Here is a 22,785-nt window from a genome sequence, read left to right on the forward strand (position 1 = left end):
AGCGCTCCCAAACACTTGAAGCAAAAACTGATAGAATGCCAAAGAAAAAGTTGCAATCACAGTAATGGATAGGATGAGTAAAAATTAGTATTTGAATGGTTTTAGAGCAAAAATAAAACAAGCAAAAATAAAACATAAAATAACTCACTTCACCTTTTGATTTACAAAACTTAAGTCTCAAATTGTGAATACTTTGGAGAGGCAGAAATAACATAATATTTCAGGCTGAAACCCTGAAACACCACCAGCAATAAGAGTGGCTATAATAGTTGCAGACACTTCTTACCACACTGCTCAAAGGCAGGCAGTGCAAATCTTAACTAAAGGCTTAAGCTAGGCTTCTGGGAATGTGAGCCACATTGGCTATTACAGTAACAGTTTCTTGACTCTGTGCATTATATGTCACTCTTGCAGTCATTTAAACATGTGGCAATAATGAGATCTATTCTATTACTGTTTGAAAGGATATGGAGAATAAATTTTAAAAAATAATTATTTTTATAGAGTGAAATTTGAGTGTCTATGTGAGTATATAGAAAGAGAAGCCTAATTTCTTAATTCAAAAGGAAATTACTGGTTAGATACCAATCTCAAGCATATAAACGCAGCCCAGGAAGCAAAATCCTTTGCAAGAAGCTGAATTTATGGTAACCAAAAGTATAAAACACTATAATGAAAAGCAAGAGTCATATCCATGGACCTCCTGGAAACTACTTTGAGAAAACTTAGGAATGGGCACATTCAAAGGTTTTTGTAGTTTTTTTTTAACAGACATTTAAAATGAAAACTTTATTTTCTAAAAACGATACATTTTTTTCTCCAAGCAGCTTGATTACCCTCTTAATCCCCACCTTAGAACAAAAGCTTTTCCATCCTGGGACCAGGAAGGGAGCCTATTACCATCTGAATATCTGCAATATTCATTATCTCAAATAATCCTCATTAGAACTCTAACAAAATAGAGATGTATTTATTCCCAAGTCACATTTCTTCTTAGGCCTGTTTCCCTATTGGAAAAATCAGGAAAGTGGACTAAGTGATCTCTAAATTTCCCTCCAGCTTTAATATTCCATAATTCTATATAAAAGATTCTGGTGTCTATTCCTGAGAAACTTAGAATTTGGTTAGAGTTAAAGACAACTAAGTAATAATTTTAGGCACCAGGAAAAAGTATAGAAACCTCAACCAAGTATAAACATTATCAATATAATGTGAATGGTGAATGACTCTAAGAAATCAGGTTAAACCTGTCAGTTAGGATGTAAGATATAGAATATACTAGGGATTGAGAGGAGAGAGAGGAGAGAGGGGAAAGGAGGGGAGGGGAAGAGGCGAGGAAAGAAGGGAAGGCGAGAGGAAGAGAAGTTTTATTAGCTAAGACTAAGCTGGTAAAATAACTCAGTTCCATTGGTCCCTCTAAAAAAACTGAACAAATATAAAGACACTCATCTAGACTTATTGAACCAAATGTATTTTCCTTTCAGTAGAACATTTAAACAAGGCTCACATGACTAGCCATAAACAATTTTTTAGTTGCTAAATCTAAAATTACTAATTAATAAATTATACGGATTTTCGAATCAATTATTTTTTTAAAACTCCTTTGTGACAGTTTCAGGGTAGCATCAGTATTGTCCAAGGCATGCCCAGGAAGTCCAGACTTGTCTCACTGAGCACAGGATGCCATTAAAAACGATGAAAAACCAATCAACCCTGAGTCCAGGCTAGTTCTGAAACTAAGAACTTGTGTAATTCTTTTCCTAGATGTGAACACAGCCCCTGAGATGGTAGGGACATCTTAAACTTCAGTATTTACTTCCCTGATTTTACCCAAGTTCAATTAAGCCACCACATCTCTGACAAATTGGCTGGGGTCTTGAGTGCCCTCTGGAAAAGGAGGATGTGTCCTCTATGTCCTTAGTCCTTTAAACAAATGCAACCCTGCCCAAGCTGAGAAATAGACTAACCTGCCTTTTCAGAAAGGTCCAGCATTCATGAAGGCCACCCTGGCTAGCCCGCCTGTGCCTCATGCCAGGACACGTGTACTTGCTACCCCACTGTCACTACTTGCCTGGACCACCCTCCAGTTGAATCTTCCATCCCCTGCCTTCTGGTTCTGGTTGCCATCTCTGCCACAGAGCCACATCTTGGTTTGGGTAACTTGTCTGGAGTGCCTTTTTTGCCTCAATAAACTACTCCCACTTCCTGCCCCCGCTGCTCTCTGCCCTGCCCCTCACCAGGCCTCACTGCTTGGTATGGTCTGGCTCTTTTGTTCCCCTCTAAACTAAGGCTGCCTTGGCTATGCTGGACTGAGTTCAGAGTGACAGGACCAGGTAAGTTACCTAATCTCTCTGTGCTTCAGTTTCCTCATTTGTACAACAGGAGTAATAATACTAATAATACATACTTCATAGGGTTAGTATGAATAAAAAATGAATTTATAAAGTATTTAAAACAGGGCCCAGTACACAATAAGCACCAGCACTATTATCATTTCTCTTTTGTTTTTTCCAGGTCAAGAGGGAGCTGCAGCTATACTCTCCTTCCTTGTGCGGCCCATGGATGTGCAACACTGCAAGGGCAAACACATTGGGAACTCGCCTCATCTCTCCTGGGCATGAAATAATGGTGAGTGTGAGGAAGCAGTACTGGGAACCCACCTCCAAGCTTGCTTTCTGCTCTCCAAATTATAGGGACTGCTCCCACATAAGTTGTTCTGAGAGCAGAGCCACTTCTGGCTTCAAAATCTAATGGTCTCTACAAATCATTCACAGTGACCAATATTCTAATTCAATGCAAAATGCTGCTAATATTTAATAACCTCAGATGTAAAATGTCACACTATGTTGCAAGCTTATTTATCTGTATGTTCAATCATCCATTTCCCTCTGGCTCAATGTGTAAAAATCGGTACTTTATGGAACTATGGTGTAATAAACTCTTATATTTTCATAGCACCTATTTAAGTGTTTTGAAGAACTAGGGTAATTGAGGAGGGCAGAGGAGCAGACAAACAGCAAAAGATGAGACAATGAGCAAAAGGCCTAAAGTACTATAGTCGTGAGGCTGAGACCAACTGCAGGAGTTAGCACATCATTCCACCTTTCCGAGATGTTTGCTCACATGCAAAACTGGGATGACAGTGAACCATACTTTAATGCAGGATCTAGTGAGGATTACAAACGTCTTTGAATTAAACCACAAACATTATGAAGGTCATAAAGGTTAGAAAGGTCTATGAAAATAATTCCGTAAATGGGCAGAGGATAATATTTAATATTAATATTTAGCATACTGACAACCTGATGATGAAGAACAAAGGGAAGATAGCCTTTGAGTGCTAGAAATAGTGAGAAAGACACATCACCAAAGGACAGAAGCCTTCCACTGGAGACATCTGAAAACATCTGGAAAAAGACTAACACAAGCAAAGGACTTAAAATAGTGCCTCGTGAAACAAGGTATTAACTTTCTTTTCTTTTCTCCAAAGCAACACAGTGTGCAAATAACAACAAAAAATATTTTTTAGAAAATTTGAAATTACCTAAAGGTCTCTATGTAAAACTTATAACGTTTAGTCTCAACACTATACTAATAAGAAATAATAATTCTACTCTTCAATAAATTATGACTTATGTTCCATATTTGGACAGAACAAAAACTAGATGACATTTTAAAAACTCCAACACCAAATAATAAGCCAGGCAAGGAATATAAACCACCATATTACTCTCGTGTCTTATTTGTGACTACAAAGTAAAAAAGAAAATAATTTACCTCTATAGCAAAGATTCCTTTGTCACGTCCATATAATTTCATCTCTTCTGGAAAATGCTGAAAAGCATTTATGTAAGGAATATGGTCCTCTTCAACAAATCTATATTTTTAAAAAGAAAAAGTTTCAATAAGAGATATGTACTGATTTAGCACAGCAAACGAAAGAATGGAAAATGCTATATTTCAAAGACAAGGTAAGAATCAGTTGAGCATATTCTATCCCCCACATATTTTTTACAATGATAAATCTGAAAATATCTATTATTCTTTGTACCCATGGGTGGAGAAGACATTTAGTCAACTATCTAACGATCACAAGTTTCTGACTAAGACGAAGTACTTCTAAGCAGTGCTGTCTCACCTGTCAGCTCGTCACAGGCTTGCAGACAGGGCACTCCTTCTATCCCTAGCTCTCCTCACAGGATGAGCTCCCACTCCCTTTAGATCACTTCTCCGGGGAGACCCTCCTCGACCCCTGTTTTCCTTGTTAGGACACCTCCCTTGACTACCGGCTGTCCTAATACCTACACTAGTACGCAGCAGATGCTTGTTGCTGCAAGAACAACTAAGGGAAGGGAACTTGCCAACCTGCTCACTACTCCATCCCAATGTCCAGTACAGAGTAGCTCATCAAATATTTTGAGTAAATTATTGTTTGAAGAAAACAGCACATATTTATAAATAAATATACACACATATTTATTTACAATTCATCCATTAATTCAATAGAAATTTACTGAGCACTATATACTCAGCACTATTCTAGGATGTGGGGAAACAGCAGTGAACAAAACAGGAAAATATTTTTGTGCCCAAGGAGTTTACATTCCAGCGAAAAGAGAAAGTTGACAAACAAAACGAATGAAATCTATAGTATGTTAGGTAGGAAAAAATGGTAAGGAGAAAAATAAAGTAGGGAAGAATATAGGATGAGGAATGAGGGTGCTGCAACCTGTGCCATATATATGCATATCTATATGTTAGATTTTTAAAATAAGAAAACTGTTCAAGAAAATAAGCTAAGACAGAAATAAGTTAGTATCAACATGTTTTGCCTTGAAGTCTTCGTGTTGCTAGAGCTGGGCTGACATCTGGCTTTCAGCTTTCTAGCAGTTAAAGAAGAAAATGTATTCAACTTTAATTTCAAATTAAAAATGTGATTTCTTAACTTCTTAGTCTAGAGAAAGTTTAGAATTAAAGAATTTTACGTAAAAATGGTGTTTTATGACGCTTAAAGATAAAACAGAGTTCTTTAAAGCAGCCCTATAGAGAAAACCACTCCCACCTAGGTTTTCATTAATTTCTATGAAAGTACTTGAGCATAGTAATCAGTATTCATATTATTTTGGAACTACATTTTTGGTTTATTTATTATTTTACATACAGGATATATTGCATGCTCATCACTTTTATAACTATCTACTATTCCATGATGTTAACATAGTCACGATTTATTTAGTCATTATTCCCATGCGATAATATATATATATGCTAGCATTGTGTGAGGTGTCAGGAGTTCAGAGATGATTAAGACAGGAAGAGCTCCCACCATGACCCCAGCAGGTCAGCCAGCCAGCCTGCGCAAGAGGCAGCACAGACAGTGCTGTGGTGCTCCCATAGAGGCACGCACCGTAGGAACAGAGAGGGAGGGAGAAACCTGCCCAGGGGAGCAGAGACGCCTGCACAGAGCACAGCTCGAGCATCTGGGGCTTCGACAATTTTCGCCATTAATAAATAGAGCTGCTCTTAACCTCTTTCCAAAGGTTTTTTCCTTTTTAAATTTGAATTTCCTTTTAGAAAAATATACACTTTTCGAAAAGATAGCTACTGAATCACGGTTCTCAACAGTTCATTTCTCGGGGCCAGCCCGGTGACGCAGAGGTTAAGTGCTCACATTCCGCTTCTCGGCGGCCTGGGGTTCGCTGGTTCAGATCCCAGGTGCGGGCATGGCCCCTCTTGGCAAGCCGTGCTGTGGTAGGCGTCCCACATATAAAGTAGAGGAAGATGGGCATGGATGTTAGCTCAGGGCCAGGCTTCCTCGGCAAGAAAAGAGGAGGACTGGCAGTAGTTAGCTGAGGGCTAATCTTCCTCAAAACAAAACAAAACAGAACAAAACAAAACAACAACAAAAACAGTCCATTTCTCTTGTTAAGTCTCTGGATCCATCCAGGAAACTGACAGAGGCATTGCCACAGACTAAAAGCATCCCATATGCTCATCCTGACCAACAGACCACTACTCTAGCTGTGTCCCTGGAAACACTCTCTCTATAATTTTATCGTGCTTTTCAACAGTTTTAATCTGGGACAGATTGGAAATGTGACAAATTGGCTCTTCATCACAGATAATTTAAGAAGCACTGCATTAGAGTTGTGTCTACCTGCAAAACGCATCCTGATCCCATTTACCTTGTTCTGTTCCACTATAATCCAGGCCACTATCTCTTGCCTAAAGTACAGCAGAGGCCACTTGGTCTCCCGGCTTCTACCCTTGCCTACCTAGAATCCATTTTCCTCCTGGCAGCCTGATGATCAGATCATGTCTCGCATGCTAAAATTTTCCAGGGGCTTACTATCACACTTAAATGCCAAACTCCTGGAGTATGGGTTTCCTTTCGGAGTGGTGAATATGCCCTGGAAATAGACAGAGGTGATGGGTGCACAACCTTGTGGCTATACTAAAAACCAGTGAACTGCACATTTTAAAAGGGTGAATTTTACTGTATATGAATTATATCTCAATTTTTTTTTTTTTTTTGAGGAAGATTAGCCCTGAGCTAACTGCTGCCAATCCTCCTCTTTTTTTGCTGAGGAAGGCTGGCCCTGAGCTAACATCTGTGCCCATCTTCTTCTATTTTATATGTGGGACGCCTACCACAGCACGGCATGCCAAGTGTTGCCATGTCTGCACCCAGGATCCAAACCAGCAAACTCTGGGCTGCCAAAGCGGAATGTGAGCACTTAACCACTGTGCCACCTGGCCGGCCCCTATATCTCAATTTTTAAAAAATCCAAACTCCTAATGTGGCTTAGAAAGAACTATGTCTGGCCCCTACTTAATATCTCCCTGCCGTCGTCCTCCTACTTCTTCAGACTCTCTCACTCTCATCACAGTAGCCTCCTCTGTCCCTTGGTCACACAGAGCTTGCTGCTGCTTTAGAGCTGGGCACTAGCCACCTTCCTCTACCTGGAATGCCAGTATTTCTGATATTCACCTGCTGGCTCCATTTTCACTCAAAGTGCAGCTTCAATTCCACCTTCTCAGTGCGGCCTTCCCTAATAACCAATCTAGAGCAGCCATCTAGTCATTCTCTATCACATCGTCCTATTTCAATCTTCAGCAGAGCACTTCACTGACTATTATTTATCTATTTGCTTCCCCGTTTCCTCCTCTAGTCTAGAACCTCATGAGAGCAGGGACTTGATCTATATGGTTCACAATTGTATCTCAAGAGTCTAGGCTCTAGAACCACACCTGTATATAACTGATATTCAATAAATATTTGCGGAATGAATATATGTTGGCTACTTTTATTTATTATTGTTGTTATTGGTAGGAAGGCAGGGTCCTCTAAAGCTACTTTAAGGATTACAAATTTATCCTAAGGACTATGGATGCTGCTAAAAGATTTAACCAGGGGAGTGACATGCAGGATCAGTATAAGATATATGGGTATTGTGGCCAGGCTAATAATGTATTCCCTTCAAATCAATGTTCTTTAAATATTTTTTCAAAATCTGGCGGTAGTTCTCAAACTTTAGCATCCATAAGAATCCCCTGGAGGGCTTATTAAAACAGAGATACCAGGCCCTTCCCCCAGAGTTTCTGATTCAGGACGTTAGAATGGGTCCAAACATTTGCATTTCTAACAAGTTCCCAGGTGATGCTGATGCTGCTTGGTCAGGGGGCCACACTCGGAGAACCTCTGACTTAGAACTCTTTCTCCAAGAAAAGCAGAGAAAGAGAATCAGTGGTGGCAGTCTCTTCTCCTATTGCTCCAAGCAAGTAAGCAGGGTTCCCAAATTTGTTTGTCCCACAAAGCAAAATAAAAGCCCTCCAGCAAACTTGATCCAATCTCCTTGAGGGACTTTAGAATTCTCCCTGGAGGGGAGGAAAGACGGACAGATAAAGGTGGAGGATATTAGCCCCATCCTTTTGACCACACATAATACTCTCCCTGAGAAGAATTCTGGGTAAATATTATTTTCTCCATCTTGCTAGATTTCTAGGAGAGTTTTGTTATCCCTTACAGACCGCCCTGGGTAGGATGGCTAGCCCCTTTCTCCAGCTCTAATGACATGATTAGATGGCTGTTTCTATATAATCCCTCTGGTTATCAGGAGGCAAGTGAATAGGAATGGAGAAGACTGCAGGCATAGGGCTCACCTGGGAGGCTGTTAAGCAACCCAAGATAGAGACAGAAGGAATGGGAAGAAAAAGGGTTTCAAGAGTTATTTTGGAAGTATAATTGATAGGACAGAAAGACTAACTGTATATGTAGAGAGAAGAGAGGCAAGGATGATTCTTAGGTTTCTGGAGAGGATGCAAGAGAGTACATGGTATTTACGAAGAGAGAAAACACTGGAGAAGGAGCTGGACGAGGAGAAAGATGAACCTCTTTTAGTCATGCTAATTTTGAGACACCATAAAGACATCCAAGTAGTATCCAGCAGGCAGTTGTATATATAAAGATATGGGTCTGGCCCTCAGTAGACAAGTCTGGGCTGGAGATATAAATTTGGGAGTCATCATCATATAGATAGTAATTAAAGCCTCGGGAGAAGATGAGATCACCCAACGAGGGCAGACAGAGCCAGGTGAGGTTTTCAACTTCACAGTAAAATTCATTGAATCATGGACTATCTGCATGTAGAGTTAATCATCTGAGAAAAGCCTTGTTATTCAGTTGATGTGGCCAAATTCAAAGGCACTATCATCAGTCACTGGAGGCATTTTATTTAGTCAAAGGGCCTAGTGCCAATAATGATAATGATGATGATGATGATGATGATGAAGAAAAAAACAATAATAACTAGCATTCAGTTTTTATTATGTGCCAGGCACTGTTCTAAGTGCTTTTCATGTAGTACTAATTATTGAAAGTAGTTATTAGCTCCATTTTACCAATGAGGAAACAGAGGAGAAATTAACTAACTAACTCAAGGTCACATAACATACAAGCGGCAGAGCCAGGATTCAAACCCAGGAGTCTGGTTATAAATCTGTGCTCTTATAAAACCACTCTACACACTGATTAAATCCAAATGTTATTATTTAGCACACACATAAAGCACGGGAAAAATTAACACATTAATGATTTTGGCCCATCTCCTATTAAACGAGAAATTCTTACACACAATGCCATAATTTACTCATTAACTATAAAACTCTATAGATTATCTTGAAAATGTATATGCTGACTATCTGCATAACAGCTTCTTCCAACAATTTTGTTTTCAATTTTTCCTTATAAACACAGACAACCTGTATTTTACTTCTTAACACCACTATATGCTTTTGTGTAACTATTAACCACCATCTGACAATGTAAAAATCATCTGTTCATCTGCTCTTAGAAATGAAAAATACCTACTACTACTACTCAGGTATTAACTGTCATTTTTCATCTTCAAAGCATTTTACTCACATTAGATAATTAACTTTCCAACACCCTGTGTCAGGTAAATACAATTATTTCCCCTCTATAAATAAGGAAACCAAGGAGATAAATTACTAGTCCAGGGAGGATTAAATTTCACAATTAGAACTCAGGCTACCCAATCTTTTCAGTCCCTTCCTCAATTTAAGCCTCCTTGCAAAATGCAAAATATCCAAAGGTTGTCCCCTAATTCACAGAGATAATCAGCAAAAGCATCATCACACAAGAGGCCCAGCTCACCTCAAAAGATCTGAAAGAGTAATTGTCTCTCTCTGCCAAAGCAATGCCAGACAGCAGAAAGCCAATGTTCTCGGTACAGTCATCTTCACGATTCCTTTCTCCTTTCGTAGTGAATACTCCACTCCATCAACCGATCCAGAACAGATGGATGCCGTTTCTTAGGGGATAAATGGAGATTTTTTAAAGTGCAAGTAACTACTTTGGACAAAAAAAGAAAAACAACAAAAAATCCAGAGGCATTTTAAATATCTTCAAATCAGGTTAAAATTGATATAATCTTTACAAAGAGCAATTTGGCAATAAAGAGCAAGGACGGTTTAGAGGAAATCGGCCAAAAAGGTAGTTGCTGGTTCCTTGTGAAAGTGAGATAGGCTGGGATTCTAAAGAGAGATTTAACCTGCTTGAATTTTTTTAATAGTAAATAAGAAAAATTTTTCAAATAAATAAAAGGATAAACAATTACAAAGCAAACCAAAACATGTGTAACCCCTTTGACCCAGGCCTCAACTCACATGTCTCCTTCTCTGAGAGGCTCTCCAGAACACTAACCAGGGCAGTGCCTCCTCCCACCCCCACCCTCCAGACATCCTCTACAGGGCATTATCTTCTCCTCACTCATTCAGCAGGTATTCATCTCATTCTTGATGCCACTGTTCTAGGTCTGGGGAACGGACAGTGAACAGTGTGTCATCTCTCTCAGAACTTATATTCCAGTAATGGGGGACAGCCAATACACAAAATTACAACTGATGGACAGTGTGGTAGTTGCTACATAGAAAAATCGCAATGTAGGGCAAAGTGATGGGAAGGGGAGAGACATGTACTATTTGATATGGGTGGTCAGAGAAGCCTCTTTGGGAAGGTGATATCTGAGCAGAGACCAGAATGAATTCAGAGAGTAAGTCCAGAGGATCTCAGAAAGAACAGCAAGTGCCTCAGCAAGAGTGAACTTGAAGGACAGTAAGAAAGCCAGTGTGGTGAGAGCATCCTGGGTGAAGGGAAAATGGTAGGAGATGACACAGGAGAGAGAATAAGAAACCATATTATGCAGGGCTTTGTAGCTCCTGATTGTACATTGGATTTTATTCTAAGTGTGATAAGAAGTTTCTGGAGAGTTTTAAACAGAGGAGCAACAGGATCTCATTTACGTTTCTAAAAAGGTCTCTTTGGCTGCAGTGACGAATGGAGTTCTAGGAGGGTAACAGTGGACACAGAAGACCACCATTCCAGGAGAGCGATGACAGGCACCGGGACTGGAGTGGCAGCACTGCAGGGAGAAGTGGCTGGGTTCTGGACATATTCTGAAGGCAGAGTCAAAGGATCTGCTGCTAGATTGGACGTGAAGTATGAGAGAAAAAGAGAAGTATGATTCTAAGGTTTTTGGCCGGAGCAACAAGAATGAAAATGCCATTTACTGAGTCAAGGAAGATGACATAGAGTAGGTTGGACAAGATAAATCAAGATATCAGAATTGCATATATTAAGTGTAAGATCTTATTAAATACACAAATGGAAATATTGAGTAGGCAGTTGAATACAAAAATTTATAGTTCAGAGGAGAGGCTAGGCTGGAGATGGGAATTTTAGAGTCATCAGGACACAGCTGGTGTTTAAAGCCAGAAGTGAGGGTAAATAGAAAGCAGGACTAGGAATGACCCTGAGAGACTCCAAGCTTTCTTGGACAAAAACTCCCCAAATTATGCCTCAAAATCCCTTTTTCCAAATCCTGCAAATCTTTTCTTCATAGCATTTATCAGTAACTGACCTTTTCCTTTTTATGTGTGCATTTATTGTCTAGCTCCTCCCACTACAATCTAAGCACCTTGAAGGCAGACAGCCTTGTTCACCACTGCGTCCTCAGTGCCCAGAACAGGTGCTGGCAAGGAGTCGAAATCCATAAATATTTGGTGACAAATGGTCTAGCAGTTCTACTTCTAAGATTTCATCCTAGTGAAATGGTTTTAAAAATATGCAAAGATTCAGAGTCAAGGCATGTTGTGGCAGCAATGCTTATAATATGAAAAAATGTTAAAACAACCTAAGTGACAGGAATAGAAACTTAATTAAATAACTCCATGCAATGGAATTCTACATAACAATTTACACAATGCTGTAGATCAGTGGTTCTCGAAGTATAGTCCATGGACCAGCTGTGTTAGCATCACCTGAGAACTTATCAGAGATGCAAATTATTGAGCCCACCAATCTGTGTTCTAATAAGCCCTCCAGGTGATTGTGACGGATGCTAAAGTTTGATGGCTACTGTTTTAAAAGACTATATGGGGGCTGGCCCCGTGGCTGAGTGGTTAAGTTCATGGGCTCTGCTTCGATGGCCCAGAGTTTCGTTGGTTCGGATCCTGGGCGCGGACATGGCACCACTCGTCAGGCCACGCTGAGGCAGTGTCCCACATGCCACAACTAGAGGGATCCACAACTAAAATATACAACTACGTACTGGGGGGATTTGGGGAGAAAAAGCAGAAAAAAAAAGAAGATTGGCAACAGTTGTTAGCTCAAGTGCCAATCTTTAAAAAATATATATATATGTATATATAAGGACATGGATTTCCATAAAATATTATGCTAAAAAATATATACATAAGACAACATGTAGGAACTTCCAGTAAGAGGGCAGGTTGAAAACATATATTAGCTTCTGCTCTGTCCCACTACAACAGTTATAAAGGAATTTTTAAAAGTTATAAACTCAAGAACAAATAACATGGAAAAGGAAAAACAGCAATAAAATTTTAAAAGCCAGAAAGCATATGAATAAGTGATCACTACCTTAGCAGTCCCAAGAAAGCTAGATTCAAAGCCAGCAGTAAGAAAAGCCAAAAACCAATCTAATTTTCCCCTAGGGACCCCTAAAGAAGGCTCAGGAATTGGTTAAACAGGTACCCCTGGAAATTGGGTAAAGGTAGAGTTAACGCCAGGAGGACTGCTTGAAAGTCTGATTAAGAAGCAGTTAAGACACTCAGGTTCTTAGCCAACTCCACGCAGCCAGATGACTGCCCCTCCCAACCCCGGTAGAAAATTGCAAGTTTCTCATCTAGAAAGAGTAAAACAGTCTCTAGCATAGGGCGTGTGTCAATCACATTTGACAGGAGGGGCAGCTTACTGAAAACAGGAGGATTAAGTGAAAGTTTACATATGAGTATTCAGACAATCCCCCACTGCCCTTGGCCCTTCTTCTTCCCACCCAGTTTCTAGAACAGACAGGATTACACCCTCCAAATAGAAGACTCACAGAGATTTCTCTGGAAAATCTGATCAGCTCAGGGGGAAAAGATTTAAAGACAATAATACTGGAGGTTCACTAAGAAAATAACCCAGCTGCGTCACCCTCTTGTGCAGAATGGAGCTGACAAGACGCACCACGAGTACACAGCTTTCAATCAACTTTTTAGTCTCCATTCCTAAACAGGACTAGCCATCTTAGGCTCATTAAACATTTGAAGAAAGCCTCTAACATAAAAACAGAGGCCAAAACAATCAAATCAGGGGGGAAATAACATTAATATCCTTAGCAATGTAAGAAAAGATGCTCCACAAAAATGAGGGAGTAAACTAGGAAAGATGAAACGGGATCAGGGAAATAAAGAATTTAACAAAAAAGAAGTGAAAGACTCGTCAGGACAGTGGTAGAGATCACAAAGACAGCTGGGATCCAGGTCTAGAGACAAATCATTCTAGATCACAGCAGCTCAGGAGCTCCAGAAAGACTTCTTCTGGAAGGTGAAATTGATAGAACATCTAAGGAATTGAGAGATTTTCAGAAGTGGAAGGAAGTGTGGAGACCCAATAGTAATAAATTATAGGTTAGTAATAAATAGGAAATTAAGTAACAGGGCAGTTATCAACACTGAGAAAACCAAAGGATACACAACAAGAGTGATCAGATTAAGCTACGTGGCTCAGTTCTGAATAACATTTATAACAATTTAAGCATTAAATATCGATCTAGTAAAAAATTATAATTATATTGGGAAGATAGAGAACGGGAAATGCACAGTTGTGTGCTGGTGACTACGTGGGGAGGAGGGGCAGTAAGAAGACTTCACCTTCCACAGCAGGACTGAAGAGCTAATGTGCAAAACCGGAAATCAAGATGCAGCACTGGAAGCACATGACAGAGACACGGAGGTTGCGAAAGAGTGAAAAGTGAATGCCTCTTGGGAACAGGACATTTAGAGGAGACAGTGGACTACAATTTATTTTTACAGTTTTTTATAACAAGCCTTATAATCTACTTGAATTACATGCATGTAGAATTTTGATTCAAAAATTCAAAGAATGAAGAAATAGTTCACATTTTTGCAAAAACAAAACTCCCTTTTTCTCTATAAGAATAGAAAACTTTCTAGAATGATCTACTACAGCAATAATGGTTATTTCTAGGTGGTATTGGGAATAACTGGGAATTTTATTTTCTTTCTGAATAGCTGCATTTTTCACTTTTGTAATAAGAGTTGTATTAATAGTTACTTTTTTTTAACATTTTATTTTTCCTTTTTTTTCCCCAAAGCCTCCCAGTACATAGTTGTAGGTTTTTAGTTGTGGGTCCTTCTAGTTGTGGCATGTGGGACGCCGCCTCAGCATGACCTAATGAGCGGTGCCATGTCTACACCCAGGATTTGAACCAGCGAAACCCTGGGCCGCCGAAGCGGAGTGCGCAAACTTAACCACTCGGCCGCGGGGCCAGCCCCCTTAATGGTTACTTTTAATGATAAACTAAAAGAAAGCTCTGAGGATCATCATTTACTAAAAAACACACACACAAACAAAAACCCTTAACACAGGCAAACAATCATGACGTTTTAAAAGGTTTGGATGGTTTCAGAGTCACAGTCCTCTGGGGCTGTTTGAGTTCAGCCTTGCCTGAAAGCATGGGGAAGAAAACTCCAGAGATTCATTGCTGCCCGATTATGGTTCTAACTTCTTTACTTCTTTGGACATTAAAATAACTTATCTGATATCTGTGTCACTGTGCAGACCAGCAAGAAATGCGGATATGCTGATAAAAATAATTTTTAATCTTTGGAGGGCAAGGGGCTTGCAAAGAAGCAGCCCATACAGGAAACGTTTTGTTGAAAGTTTTACATAACCACACTTAACCCAGATTTCAACAATCCCTAACACCAGAGGGGTTGGAAGCTCTCTCTCAAAAAACTCTATCAGCACACATTAAGAGTCTAGTAATCTATAACAAAACCCTGGTCTGTTCTTTCAGGTCTGTTTTCCACTGTTTTTTTTTTAAAAAAAAAAAAATGTAGTGTGGAAACAACTAAAATCATGAATAAGTGCTTTGAGGAGAGGGTCTATAACTTTAACCTTAGAGACACTCCGTATTTATTTTAAACTACGGGATTAAATCAGCAAATAAGATGCAGACACACACACACACACAATATGGTAAGTTTCATGCAGCCTGCTTTAGTCTGTGCTTAGATTCGGTATATCTTTGACTCTCGTCTGCCTTACCATACGGCTTAGTTCTATCATTTCTCTGCTGCAACTTTTCTTTGAAAATCCTGGGCCCACACATACATAAGATCTTTATTGAACCAGCCTCCTTTTCTTTCCGGATGCACTTACCATTTAGCTTCCTTTAAAAAAATCACACAAAAATACTCGTGTGGAGACAAGGCACCTTTTCAGAAATTACACTAAGATTTCATTTGATTTGCCTTTCTCCCAGCCATATGATTCAGCAAGTCATTCTTCTTGCTAGGCCAAGTTCCTTTCCTTGGAATATGAAGAGACTGGACCAAATTATTTTTAAGATGTATTACCAGCTTTAAAATTCTAGGTAGTTTGAGTCTCATTTTTACCTGATTGTGATGCTTTGATGATGGGGAAAGGTTTTTGAGTGTGGACATCAGGCTGAGACTCTGCTCCACTTTCAACAAAAGAAGGACAGCTAAAGTCACTTAGCAGCTCAGGTTCACTATCCCAGTCTGAATGACTTGGATTATCTTCTAATACCTATTTGCAAAATAACAAATAAAATTATTGCATAGGAATTTAAAATGCAATAAAGTTTCAATCAACTTTTTAGTCTCCATTCTTAAACAGGACTAGCCATCTTAGGCTCATTAAACATTTGAAGAAAGCATCTAATATAAAAAACAGAGGCCAAAGCAATCAAATCAGAGGGGAAATAACATTAATATCCTAAGCAATGTAAGAAAAGATGCTCCACAAAAATGAGGGAGTAAACTAGGAAAGATGAAAGGGGATCAGGGAAATAAAGAATTTAACAAAAAAGAAGTGAAAGAAGTGCAATTAATGTCCATGAACTTAAAACATTCCTGACCACTGCAAACACCACAAAGGAACCACTCTAGAGAACCACGACCGTCTGCCACGTCCCTAAGACTGAAAGACCCCGACTTCCGCAAGGCGCCCCCGCTCCTGGCAATGCTTCTCGGAGAAGGGCCACAGACAAGGGTGAGTGAGGAACCCAGCTACCACGTCCCTAAGACTGAAAGACCCCGACTTCCGCAAGGTGCCCCGCCGCTCCTGGCAATGCTTCTCGGAGAAGGGCCACAGACAAGGGTGAGTGAGGAAACCAGCTACCAGCAGGGGCCTCAGGCCTCCTCCCTGTAGCTCTAGTATCTACACCTATAAAAGCATCAAGTGTCGATAATGACTCCACGCACGCTGCTGTCTTCTCCTTACCAAGCCTACCTGGGGAATTTTTGCTTTGTATCTTCGCTAATTCCATCTCTCCTGCCTGAACTGTCCTTTTTCCTCCTTCTCTCCAACTCATTACTTACTCTATCATGCCACCTTTCCAATCGACTCTTCTTCAGTGATTTCTCATTTCCTTGAACTCCTGTGGCATTTACTGCGTATAACAAGTAATTGACAAGGATATACTATCTCATATATCATTGTTTAATTTTTCGCACATGTACTGTTGAAATGGTAGAGTGTCCCCAAGAAAGGTCAGCTGGCTGGCTACCATAAAGCCTCATTAGCTGACATTACCTTGGGGGAACTGATCACAGTCAAAAAGCTATGCTCTCAGCCATGCACGCCAAGCAACTTGATCTTATTACGAGGAGCTAAGACTCATATTAAGGACACTCACACGAGAATGAAACAAAAAAATCAGGGAATGGAATAAGATGTGTGTGTCCTCTGTTAAGCACATCCCCTGCCTATAGGTAAGCATGTGAGAGGCAAGACAGACCATCAAGCTGCCTGATAAGCATGGACTCATTGAGAAAATTGAAGCAATCAGGAGCAAACTTCCACAGGTTCTCACAGGCAATCATCTGCCAGCAAGCCTACCACATCCCCTGGCCTCTGCTGGTTCTTCTGGTGGCCTATGCTAGCTCCCAGCTAAAGCCAGTTTCTCCCTTGTGCACTTGATCCTACTCCTCTCTCTACTCAGACTGTCATTCACTTCTACTGCCTCTCTCCTGTGAGAATTTCTTCTCTATCCTGGATCATTCCTAGCACTACACAAATATGCTATCATTTATCCCGCTTAAAAAAAACTGCCCTTGACAACAGCTACAACGCAATTTCTTTGTACTTCTTTGCAGCAAAATGCCTTGAAAGATTTGTCCAGACTTACTGTCTCGGATTCTCTCCTCTCTATCTTATATCCCACTCCAATCAAACATTTTTTTTTTAAAGATTTTATTTTTCCTCTTTCTCCCCAAAACCCCTCAGTACATAGTTGCGTATTTTTTTTTTAGTTGTGGGTCCTTCTAGCTGTGGCATGTGGCATGCCGCCTCACCATGGCCTGAGGAGCGGTGCCATGTCCGCACCCAGAATCTGAACAGGCGACCCTGGGCTGCCGCAGCAGAGTGCTCGAACTTAACCACTGTGCCACGGGGCCAGCCCCTCCAATCAAATTTTTTTTTTTGGAAGAAGACTAGCCCTGAGCTAACATCTGCCAAGCCTCCTCTTTTTGCTGAGGAAGACTGGCCCTGAGCTAACATCACACCCATCTTCCTCTACTTTGTACGTGGGACGCCTACCACAGCATGGATTGCCAAGTGGTGCCATGTCCGCACCCGGGATCCAAACTGGCGAACCCCGGGCCGCCGAGAAGCGGACGGTGCACACTTAACCGCTGCGCCACCGGGCTGGCCCCAAACTTTTGATCCCACTGCTGCCCTCAATTTTTAGCCCTCTTCCTTCCTGGCTAGGCAGCAGAATTTCTCACAGTTGATCATTTCCCTCTTCTTAAAACTTTCTGTTCCCTCATTTCCAGAATGACCCCCTCACTTTCTTGGCTTTCTCCTACTTCACGAGTTGCTCCTCATACTTCTTGGCTGGTTCCTCTTTTATCCCAGACATCTTAACTCTAGAGTGACTCACAGCTCAGTTCTTGGTCCTTCTCTCTCTTCACTCCTGGGTGATGTCATCTGGTTTTGTGGTTTTAAATACTATCTACCAGTATTCAATTCTGAAATGCACTCCCCCCTCCCTCAATTTTTTTTTGGTAAGGAAGATTTGCCCTGAGCTAAAATCCACTGCCAATCCTTCTCTGTTCTTTTTTTCTTTTTTGCTTGAGGAAGATTAGCCCTGAGCTAACATCTGTGCCAATCTTCCTTTATTTTGTATGTGGGATGCCACCAAGGCATGGCTGATGAGTGGAGTAGGTCCACGCCCAGGATCCAAACTCGTGAACCCAGGTCACTGAGTGGAGCACATGGAACTTTAACCACTCGGCCACAGGGCCGGCACCCCGCTCCTCAAATTTTAACATCCCTGAAATCAGGATATATCTTACAAATAGTGGCATGTCATAATTTAATTTGCAGCATTATTTTCTTTCTTGGGAGTATTTAAAATAACAGTGCATCTTACAGATAATGCCATTTTAGATTTCACGATTATAGTGTAAGCTGACAGCTTCCAAATTTATATCTCTAGGCTGGACCTCACTCCTGAACTGAAGACTTGTATATCTGAGTATCTGAGATTTCCTCTTGGATATCTAACAGTCGTCTTAAACTTAACATGTCCAAAACTGACCTATCGATCTTCCTGCCCCACCTGTTATTTCAGCCAATGGCAACTCCTTTCTTCTAGCTGCTCAGGGCAAAAACCTTAAGAGCCATCCTTGGTTCCGCTCTTTCTCTCACACCCCATGGCCAACCCATCAGGAAATTCTGCAGGCTCTCTCTAAAGTTTATCTAGAATCCTACCACGTATTTCCATTCCTACCACCTGGTCCCAGCCATTTCTCCTCTAGAGGTGTGCTTCTCCAACTTCAGTGTGCACAGGAAGCACCTAGGAGCTCTGTCAAAATGTGTAATCTGTTTCAGTAGGTCTGGGTGAGGCCTGACAGTCTGCATGTCTTCCCCCAGATATCCTCATGGCTTACTTTCTCTCTTCCTTAAGGCTGCTCCTCAGAGGTCTTCCCTGGCCACTCCATATCAAACAGCACCCTTCCCTGCCTTCTCGTTTTCTATCCTTCTTACCCAGATCTACATACTTGCTTGTCTGCTTGCTTCTCCTGGAAGTTTTAAGTAATTTATTTCACCCAAGATTACACAAGTCAAAAGCAGTGGAGCCAGGATTCAGATGCAGGCCTCTTACTATTCCTGGAACAGTTCTACCCAAAGCACACAAAAAATTTACTGAATATGTGAGAAGACTAAGCTTCCAATTTAAAATAATTGTTTGTTTTACCTTTCAAAAGAGTTCAGCTGTACTCTTTTGATAGAAATTATATTACCAATTTATATACCAGCTTAAAATTTTGCTTATTGTTTATTTATTCACCAAGAAGATTTTAGTGTAATGCCTACCTTACTTTAAACAGGTGTTTACTCAAGTCAACAAAGCCTCTTTTATTATATGAAGTTAACCTAAAAATATTAAAATTCAGAGAGAATCCCAGGTTCCGATTTTAAATTTCTGTTAGGCAAAGCCCCAGTGCATAAACATAACCAACAAATACCTTAGCTATGTAATTTTAAACATTAAGCTCTTAATATTTTGGATAATTCTTTCTCTTCTTTTTCAAAGTGTCACCTTAGAACTATACAGCATCTTTTGCTTTTCTTGAGAAGTACCTGCCCCCTGAATCAAAATAGGATAATGTTTCATAATTCTACGGTTATAAAATGTTGTCTGCATTATCTTACACCATACACAAAAATTAACTCAAAAGTGATTAAATACTTGAACGTAAGACCTGAAACCATAAAACTCCTAGAAGAAAATATAGGCAGCACACACTTCAATATCAGTCTTAGCAGCATCTTTTCGAATACCATGTCTACTGGCAAGAGAAACAAAAGAAAAAATAAACAAATGGGACTACATCGGACTAAAAAGCTTCTGCAAGGCAAAGGAAACCATCAAAGCAAAAAGACAACCCACCAACTGGGAGAAAATATTTGCAAATCATATGGCCAACAAGGAGTTAATTTCCAAAATATATAAAGAACTCATAAAACTCAACAACAAAAAAACAAATAACCTGATCAAAAACTGGACAGAGGATATGAACAGACATTTTTCCAAAGATATACAGATGGCCAACAGACACATGAAAAAATGTTCAACATCACTAATTATTAGGGAAATAGAAATCAAAACTACAACGAGCTATCACCTTACACCTGTGAGAACGGCTATAACTACCAAGACAAAAAACAACAAATGTTGGACAGGATATGGAGAAAAGGGAACCCTCATACACTGCTGGTGGGAATGCAAACTGGTGCAACCACTATGGAAAACAGTATGGAGATTTCTCAAAAACTTAAAAATAGAACTACCATATGATCCAGCCATCCCACTACTGGGTATTTATCCAAAGAACATGAAATCACCAATACAAAGAGATTTATGCACCCCTATGTTCACTGCAGCATTATTCACAATAGCCAAGATGTGGAAGCAACCAAGTGCCCATCAACTGATGAATGGATAAAGATGTGGTATACATACACACACACGCATATATACACATACACATACACACACACACACACACACACACACACACACAATGGAATACTACTCAGCCATAAAAAAGACAAAATCATCCCATATGCAACAACGTGGATGGACCTTGAGGGTATTATGTTAAGCCATATAAGCCAGATAGAGAAAGACAAACACCCTATGATTTCACTCATATGTGGAAGATAATAAACACATGCATAAAAAGAACAGATTAGTGGTTACCAGAAGGGAAGGGAGTAGGGAGGTGGGTGAAAGGATAAAGAGCCACATATGTATGGTGATGGACAAAAACTAGATTATTGGCGGTGAGCATGATGCAGTCTATACAGAAACTGATATATAATAATGCACACCTGAAATTACACAATGTTATAAACTAATATGACCTCAATAATAAAAAAAAAGAGTTGTATTTTCCACTAAATTCAAGTTATTTCTCGAGTTTATTTAAATTCATGTTATTTCTCAAGTTTACTTAAATTCATTATCTCATATTTAAAAAGGACATTTTCCAAACTAATTCCTTAGGTTATTCCCCCTTTTATCATTGTATCTTGCACAACTTGACTAGTCTAAACTTCTCATTCTTAGACCTATTCCTTTCACTCAGAGCTGGGTTTCTCAGTCCTGGGTCACTAAACTCTGCATGTGGAACCTATGAGACCCCAACCAAACAGTGAAACACTGGGCCAAGTTTCTAAGCTCTTAACAAATGTGTGTCAAATAGATTCAGAATCTCTTCTCAGGCCTGGAAAATAAATACCACACATCAAAGTTTATCAAATTTGCCTTTCTTAGCAGTGGAATCCTCTGCTACCCCAAATAAACTGTTCCACGGCATATTTACAAAGCAGTTAAAAGCAAACTGCTAAAAATACAGCTGCTCTGGTGGATGTTGGGGGAGGGTGGTAAGGCACCCAGACTTATTTTTCTTTACATAAAGGCTTCTGAAAAGAGATGATAACTGAGATGAATCTGAGATGCCAGGTAAAGTAAGTAGGTATTACAAACTAAAGGAGTAACATATGCAAAAAAAATTTTTAATAGTACAATGACAGAAATTACTTAAGCTTCCATTTAGAAACTTAACCACAAATTTCTTTACATTTCAACTAGTCAAATAAGAAGTCAAAATTAATTCCAATGTCAGGATCAGTGACCCTGTCTTCCTGGACTATAATAGAAATCTCTTCACTGAAGGTCCTCTGACAAGCATCATAAACCCAGGTGAGGCTGAATCTCATCTTCACCTCTGCTCTCAATAGAAATGTCTTTTAGTCTCACTTTTCAGACTGTGCCTTACCGGAGCTTTCCTTTTACTGGTATAAACTGGATTTTTACAATAAGCCTGCTTGCTCTTCTGAAGGTAGCGCTTCCAAAAATTATGTAAAACTTCATTCTAAGGTGAAAGGGAAATGAGTGGCAATTCAGGTTACGATGGCAAATATACAGGCACATTTATACCACAGAATCTCTTGTACTTTACACATTGTCTTCTACTAAATGTTTTATTACTTACTTTTCCATAAAAAGAATTACATCACAATATCAGGTATATGGGAAAAACTAAATAAATTCTTCTTAATCTTAGATTTTAGAAAAGGAAGGGACTAGTTCCTTAAAGATCACCTAGGTGAATCCCTACCTTTTGCAAGTGAATTAAGTATCAGAGAAAGAAAGGAATTTACACATGACTACACTTCCAGTTAGGGGAAAAGCTGCTATCGAGTCTAGCAATCTACTGGCCCCTGGGGTCCAAGTGAAAGTAAAACAAAACGAACAAAACAAGACAGAACTACTTTTCCATTTATTCATCACCTTCTAGGTACAAGGCATCCGTTAGCTCTAACACAATACTGCAAGATAGCTTTCATCTCTATTTTATCACTGAAGAAACTGAGTAACCTGGCCAAAATGACCTAGCCAGTAAGCAGAAAAGGTATGAATAGGACTTGGAGTCAGTTCTGGTTCTGGAGCCTGTGTTCTTAGCATAATGCCGCTCTAGCACCATGACCTGGGGAGGTCTAAGTGGTTAGGCTCATTGGCTAATTTCAGAGAAACTCTTTTCAGGATTAACCCCAATGAAGGGGGTAGAAGGCTATATAGGAGTAAACCCTACTGAAGCTATTCAGTGTAACTATATCAAACTATTTATTTA

At 39.9% G+C, this 22,785-nt stretch overlaps 1 protein-coding gene across 6 annotated transcripts in view; it reads right to left on the reverse strand.

The window, feature by feature from the left end:
* TAF1B (TATA-box binding protein associated factor, RNA polymerase I subunit B) overlaps positions 1–22,785 on the reverse strand; it is a 73,148-nt gene that overhangs the window by 41,269 nt on the left and 9,094 nt on the right. For 4 of the 6 annotated variants that reach the window (XM_070235906.1, XM_023619552.2, XM_070235905.1 and 1 more), the window contains 4 exons: positions 21,931–22,026; positions 15,511–15,664; positions 9,677–9,833; positions 3,778–3,877 (listed from right to left, as the gene is read on the reverse strand). In XM_070235906.1, the coding sequence (XP_070092007.1) occupies positions 3,778–3,877; positions 9,677–9,759 (183 nt within the window). In that variant the 5' untranslated portion in view covers positions 9,760–9,833; positions 15,511–15,664; positions 21,931–22,026. The remainder of the gene's footprint in view (positions 1–3,777; positions 3,878–9,676; positions 9,834–15,510; positions 15,665–21,930; positions 22,027–22,785) is intronic. The other 2 variants (XM_070235907.1, XM_023619553.2) reach the window with 2 other exon arrangements.

This window comes from Equus caballus, chromosome 15 (assembly GCF_041296265.1).
Source record: "Equus caballus isolate H_3958 breed thoroughbred chromosome 15, TB-T2T, whole genome shotgun sequence".
In the NCBI taxonomy this organism is placed as follows: Eukaryota; Metazoa; Chordata; class Mammalia; order Perissodactyla; family Equidae; genus Equus; species Equus caballus.